Source organism: Phallusia mammillata, chromosome 1 (assembly GCF_965637545.1).
Source record: "Phallusia mammillata chromosome 1, kaPhaMamm4.hap1.1, whole genome shotgun sequence".
NCBI lineage: Eukaryota > Metazoa > Chordata > Ascidiacea > Phlebobranchia > Ascidiidae > Phallusia > Phallusia mammillata.
In genome coordinates this window covers 16,285,202-16,290,845 of record NC_137252.1, presented here as the reverse complement: position 1 = coordinate 16,290,845, position 5,644 = coordinate 16,285,202, and the positions used below count along the sequence as shown (strand labels likewise).

The 5,644-nt window shown below is 36.5% G+C and overlaps 1 protein-coding gene across 1 annotated transcript; it reads left to right on the top strand.

Moving 5' to 3' along the window:
* Positions 1-4,104: 4,104 nt before the first annotated feature.
* LOC145204345 (uncharacterized) lies at positions 4,105-5,644 on the top strand. Its single transcript, XM_080076858.1, has 6 exons — positions 4,105-4,266; positions 4,347-4,454; positions 4,583-4,741; positions 5,208-5,318; positions 5,387-5,483; positions 5,551-5,644. The coding sequence occupies exons 1-4, from the start codon at positions 4,126-4,128 to the stop codon at positions 5,259-5,261; spliced, it is 462 nt and encodes a 153-aa protein (XP_079932984.1). The 5' UTR covers positions 4,105-4,125; the 3' UTR covers positions 5,262-5,318; positions 5,387-5,483; positions 5,551-5,644.

Sequence of the window (5,644 nt, the reverse complement as noted above, 5' to 3'; positions counted from 1 at the left end):
TCTTCTTGTGGGCGTCTAGTGTGCGGTGTTTTTTTTCTTGTGACGTTGTTTTTATGTGCAGTGGTAGTTCTCAAGTGAAGAGACCTGGTTTGTTGACGTTTGTGTAACGTTGTACGTGTTTTATCCTATAATTTAAAAAACTGTGAGACGCCCGTTTAGCAAAACCAGTGTTAGGTAGATCCGGCTTTCGTGGTGAGCCGTTATTGCAGGGTTCTGGACCGTTTACAGAATTGGGGAGACAGTATCGGGGAAAAGATCAGATTGGCAGGGCTTTTGGGGTTTGTTTGGCAAAGGTAATACCGCCACCCGAAATCGCTAGACCCAATTCCGGGCTGTCAAAACAATTCGGTAACAATATTTAAAAAACGCGGGTGTAAAAAAGAGGGTTTTTTGGCAAAAGCACAATAATCGGCACTTTGTTTCCTCCTAAAATCCGTTGTAAGTCAAAAATACCGATAAAAGTTGCTTGAAACAAAAACACACTTGCGGATAATGCAATTTGCATTGGAGGTTGTGAAAAAAATGCCTTGGACGCAAAGGTTGAAAACATCATTTAAGAGAGAGATTTTGCGTAGCCAAAACCGGTGTACCGCAATACAGAAACAAGGTTTTACAGTTGTGATGTAAATGTTTCGCAAAATGCACAATAAGCCCGACCAATTGTGCGATCATGTGCTTCTTATCGCTTTCATATTACGCAGCCATTTGTTCATCACAGTCAGTTTCTTTACTGCTGATTTAGCTCAACCTTCAAGTATTGTGGTCACTAACAGTGGTTGGCTTTATTCCAAGTTACCATCAAGCGTCCGATGAAACTTTGTATGACCGACCTTTGACGTCTCGGTCCTGATCATTCGTTACGCTAGTTTTTCCTAGTTACAAATATAATGTTATGGGGCTAAGATTGTTACATCGCAAATTGCTGTTTTTGTCTACCGTCTTCCCATATTGTAAATTTGAGTATAAATAGCGCCTTCATGTGGATAGTTTCGCGCTTCGTGTTCGGAGTTTGGCGGAAACGTCGGTAGTTCGTTTTGCGAGTCTGGCAAACTACCGTCGTTTGTTTTTCAGAAAAATTAAGTAAATTGCTTGTTAAATCTTAAGTAACCTGTTTTTTTATTGCTGTGCACAAAAAGTCTGTCAGTAATTCGTGACCAAGTTGTTTTAGTAAGTGTTGTTTTATTTGCTTATGTATCCTTATCAACTTTGTAGCAATAACCATTGTCTTGTATTGTTAAACATTTTATTGTGACAATATGCCTGGTCTAAACTGTACTTTTGTTACTTGCAGTTTTACTTAGTTGCTCGTCAACAAATAACTGTTTTAAAGTTCTGGTCCAAACGTTTCGGAGTGTTATATTGTTAAAACGGCATTTTTCTATTGTGCTTATACCCTGATATTTCCTTTAGAAAATCCGAAACGAATAAACTGTTGGAACCTTGTGTATAGTGTTAGTGGGAAGAAGCCTGTGTAGTTGGGACCTGGCAGGCGCGTTTTCAAATTTAATTAGAAGTACCAGAGTGGACGTCTGTACCCACCAGGAGCACCGAAGTAGACGTTACAAGAATGAAAGGTTCAACCCATTATGCAAAGCGCGCTGTAATGTACTGTTGTATAAGGATATTATGCCTGTCAATGTTAATGTAAGTAATGTATTCCATCCTCAAATGACCGTAAACTAGTTAGGGGCTACCATGTAAGTTCTAGAAGTAAAGAATAAAATTAAGTTTTTGAAATTATTTTTTAGCGCTATTCTAAATCATATTTGTCCAATATATCAGGGTCTCGATTCTCGAACATGCGGCCCCCGGGGCAATTTTTCGTGGCCTGCGGCTTATTAGCGAATGAAAAAAAATGGAATGAAATAAACATATAAAGTGATATGATGTGATGATTTGAATTGTAGTTTTGTCATGTAAATGTTAACATGATTAGAGTCAGGGTTTTGGTGAGATTTACACGAATTAATGAAAACATTCATGCAGCAGCTCAAAAAGTTTCAAGTAGATTTACAGTACTTAATCTGACAGAAACTGAAACCTACGCCTACAAATTTGAGGTAAAAAGAACAAACCTTCTAATAACTCCCGACTTCAGTTTGGATTTTGTTCCAGTTGTACATATTCTATTACAATTGTGTTCGGTCCGGTTGAAGTTGGTTATTGCATTGTACGTCAACCAAGTACTGTTTAAACTGCCAGGTCTAAAATTAAACCCCTCTTATCAGTTACCACTTTAACACACACTAGAAACTGGTAACTACGTGATATAATGCGTTTATTGCTTAATGCTAACGATTTATCCGACAATTTTAGATTTGACATTAGAAGAAAACAATAAAGCAACCATCGGAATGATTGCGGGTGTAGATGGAGTTGCCATCACTCCCGGGCAGTTACTCACAAAAGAGAAGGTATAGAATGAGTAGTAAGGAGTTTTTTCGATTTTTTTTGGTTTTTCTTTTTACGTCACTTGTCGATTTGCACGATTTTACTCATCTTAATTCCGATGATCCATGTTTTACTAGACGACAGTTACCAGAAGCAATGTGACAGCTTGTGTGCAATACAAACTGTAGTGGAGAAATTATGTAGAATACAAAATCTTTGGGCAAGATTCCACCTCCCAGCTATATCTTTCTAACTGGGCACTGTGCAGATTGCATACATCGCAAAATGCTGCCTGTCACACAAATGAAATGCAACAACAAACAGTATATTCCGATTATTGAGTTAAGTGCTGGTTCAACTGCTTAGAGTACAAGAGATAAAAGGTGCTAAAGCGTTATAGTCCATGCACTGTTTCACCTTAACACAATATTGTTACACCGGCCAGTGACGACAATCAAAACACTACAGACATGCTATTGTTGTGTTTTTTTCGTTATTATTATACAGCTTGGAGGTTAAGATATTAGGTTCTTTGCAGTAACTTAAAGGTGCGATGGAAATAATTCTGCTATTGTTATTTATTTTATTGTGTTACGGGTCCAACACTCAAGGTAAGAATTAAACCAGTTAAGAATTAGAGTTTTGGCAAACAGCACTTCAAACAATTGATTGTTTCATCAGAATCTTGTCCCTCACTCTTTAGTGTAGGAAGTCAAGTTTTTCAATTGTCAAATGTAGTTGTCGATGGAAACACAGCAAAATTAACTTGTGCTGGAAATGGAGGTGAAATTGCCAATATTTCCAATCCGACCGTTCGCGAAAGCTTCATTATCACTGTGACTAAAATCTTTTTAGGAGGTTGGTGTAAAGGAGGTGGAATAATTGAGATCAGTTTTTTTGCTCTTAACAAGGAATGCGTCAATTGGTTTTGTTTATTTGTAGATGTGCAGAAAGTATGGATATCAAACATTGGTGGAGCAAAACTGGGATATTTTACCACACAATCCCAGAACTTTACAAAAGTTATTCATTTGTATAAAACGTACGCAATTAGTTGTAAAATTACCACAAACATCATAACATGTTACCTATGTTACAGAAATAATGATGGATTAAAACCGGTAAGATTTTGCAGAACACAAGACAAAATAATACATAAAAGGTGGTGGATAACATCAAAAATAAAATGCAGTAATGAAGGAGGTGAGTCTATTTGCAAGAAACTTTGCCGATCATTGTAACAAATAAGTTCTGCGCCAGGTTGGATGGAAGCATTTGTATTATATGGCGGAAATGGGAGAGACGTTATAAAATTTAAGGAAGTTTTTAATTACCGATCAAACGACCACTCTTCGATGTTAAAAAACACAGACAACAATTCGATGCCGTACCATAGAAGATGGGAATCTTTGTTCTTACCTGGTAAGATAAAACTAAATTGACAAGGTCTTAACCAACGGATGTTTTTGTTTAACAGAACAGTTTAAAATAATATAACACGTGATTTTGTTTTAGTTTTTAGAGTGTTTGTAGAAACCAATGAAGCAACCCAACTTGGTTCTGCGAATTGCATTCAGAGCACAATGCAGTATGAGCATACATGGATGGACACCGCAAAACAGTGTACTGGTGTATACGGGTATTACGCCTGTCAGTATAAATGTAAGTTATGTCAAAGTGCTATACCAGAATAATGTTGAAATGTCATTATGTGAAAAAACGTATGTTCTTGTTATGGCGTTGGTGGTTGACTTGAAAAAAATCTTCTCAGTTTCGATTGATGGCCAGCCTTCCACATGTAACCCCGACACCATTCGAGTAAATTGGTCAACCAATTATGTTCCGTTAATACAACAGAGCAATACACCAGTGAAGGTCTTTTTTTCGTGCATGTCAAATTTTTGTTTCAAAAACGTTGCTTGCATTTTCACTAACAAATTTATTGATTTACGTAGGTGGCAGCTATTTCAGACGGTTATCAAACGGTAGAAATCAATTCAACATTTGGAATAGGTTCAGCTTCCTTAAAGGGTTTACAATACGATACAACATACCAAATACAGGTATATTCAAAAAGTACAACATTTGTCCAAATAATGTTAATATTTCAGCTTATGTTTGTAGCCTAACCTTATGTTTTTATGACAAAAGACAACAAAAATACTCCGTTTAACTGTAGTCCGTTTGTTAGCTCACGACGCGATTTGCTGATTGCCGTTTAGTTGTTGCCCAAACAACAGTGAAAACCTTTTCGTCTGCCTCCGTTGTCGGTTCCAAAGTAGCTAAACGAACACCATGTATCATTTATATTCCATCCTCAAATGACCGTGAAGGAGTTAGGGGCTACCAGGTAAGTTTAGGAAGTAAACCAATAAAACCTTTTTATTTAAGTTGAACTATCATATGAAAGAAAATATAATCGGAATGTTAATTTATATATTGTGATGCGATGGTTTGAAAGAAAGTATAAGACAAATTAATTTATAAGCTCTTGCTGCCAGGCATAATAGAGCTCTTCTGGCAAATGTAATTTTATTCAGACGTTTCGACGTCCTATACAGGTCGCCTTCATCAGGGTAAATAGCACATGAAAACGTTTTTTAGAATTTGGTGCGACAGTTCTGTCGAATGAATAAAAGCAGTTCTGATTTCAAGACTAAATATGTTTAGATTCACCCGACAAAACTATCGCAACAAACTAAAATTGCAGAAAAATATAAACACACCCAAATGTTTCTACTCATGCCTGTTCGTTTTTTGAAATATTCTGTGCTTTTGAGATAATTTTTGTTTGTTGAATCATGTGTTTTCTATAGGTAAGATTGACACGCGTGGGAGAAAATATTACTGTAGCAGCCAAAAACGTTTGAAGTGGATTTACAGTACTTAATCTTAATGAAATTCCATCATTTACTTACAATTTTGAGGTAAAAACAATAAAACTTTTTTACTAACGCCCGGTTTTTGTAACTGAAACCATGGATTTTGTTTTTAGTTGTACACGTTTTATTGCGAACGTGTTATCGGACCTTTCGACGTTGGTTCTTGCATTGTACAACACCCAACAACAACTTTAAATGGAAACGAAACTAGTAACTACTTGATTAAAAGACGTTTATTGCTTCTTTAAAATGTTCACAATTTATTCTGCCATTTTAGATTTGACACCACAAGCTTTTGTCGGAATAATTGCAGGTGTTGCTGGAGGTGCAATCGCTTTTATTATTGTGCTCGTCTGTGCAATTGTCTTTTG

Bases quoted from the DNA above. Each gene is read 5' to 3' on its own strand.
- LOC145204345 (XM_080076858.1), top strand. From the start codon at position 4,126: ATGGCGTTGGTGGTTGACTTGAAAAAAATCTTCTCAGTTTCGATTGAT. The intron at 4,267-4,346 runs GTCTTTTTTTCG...TGATTTACGTAG, and splicing joins AGAGCAATACACCAGTGAAG to GTGGCAGCTATTTCAGACGG. The intron at 4,455-4,582 runs GTATATTCAAAA...TCCGTTTGTTAG, and splicing joins ATACAACATACCAAATACAG to CTCACGACGCGATTTGCTGA.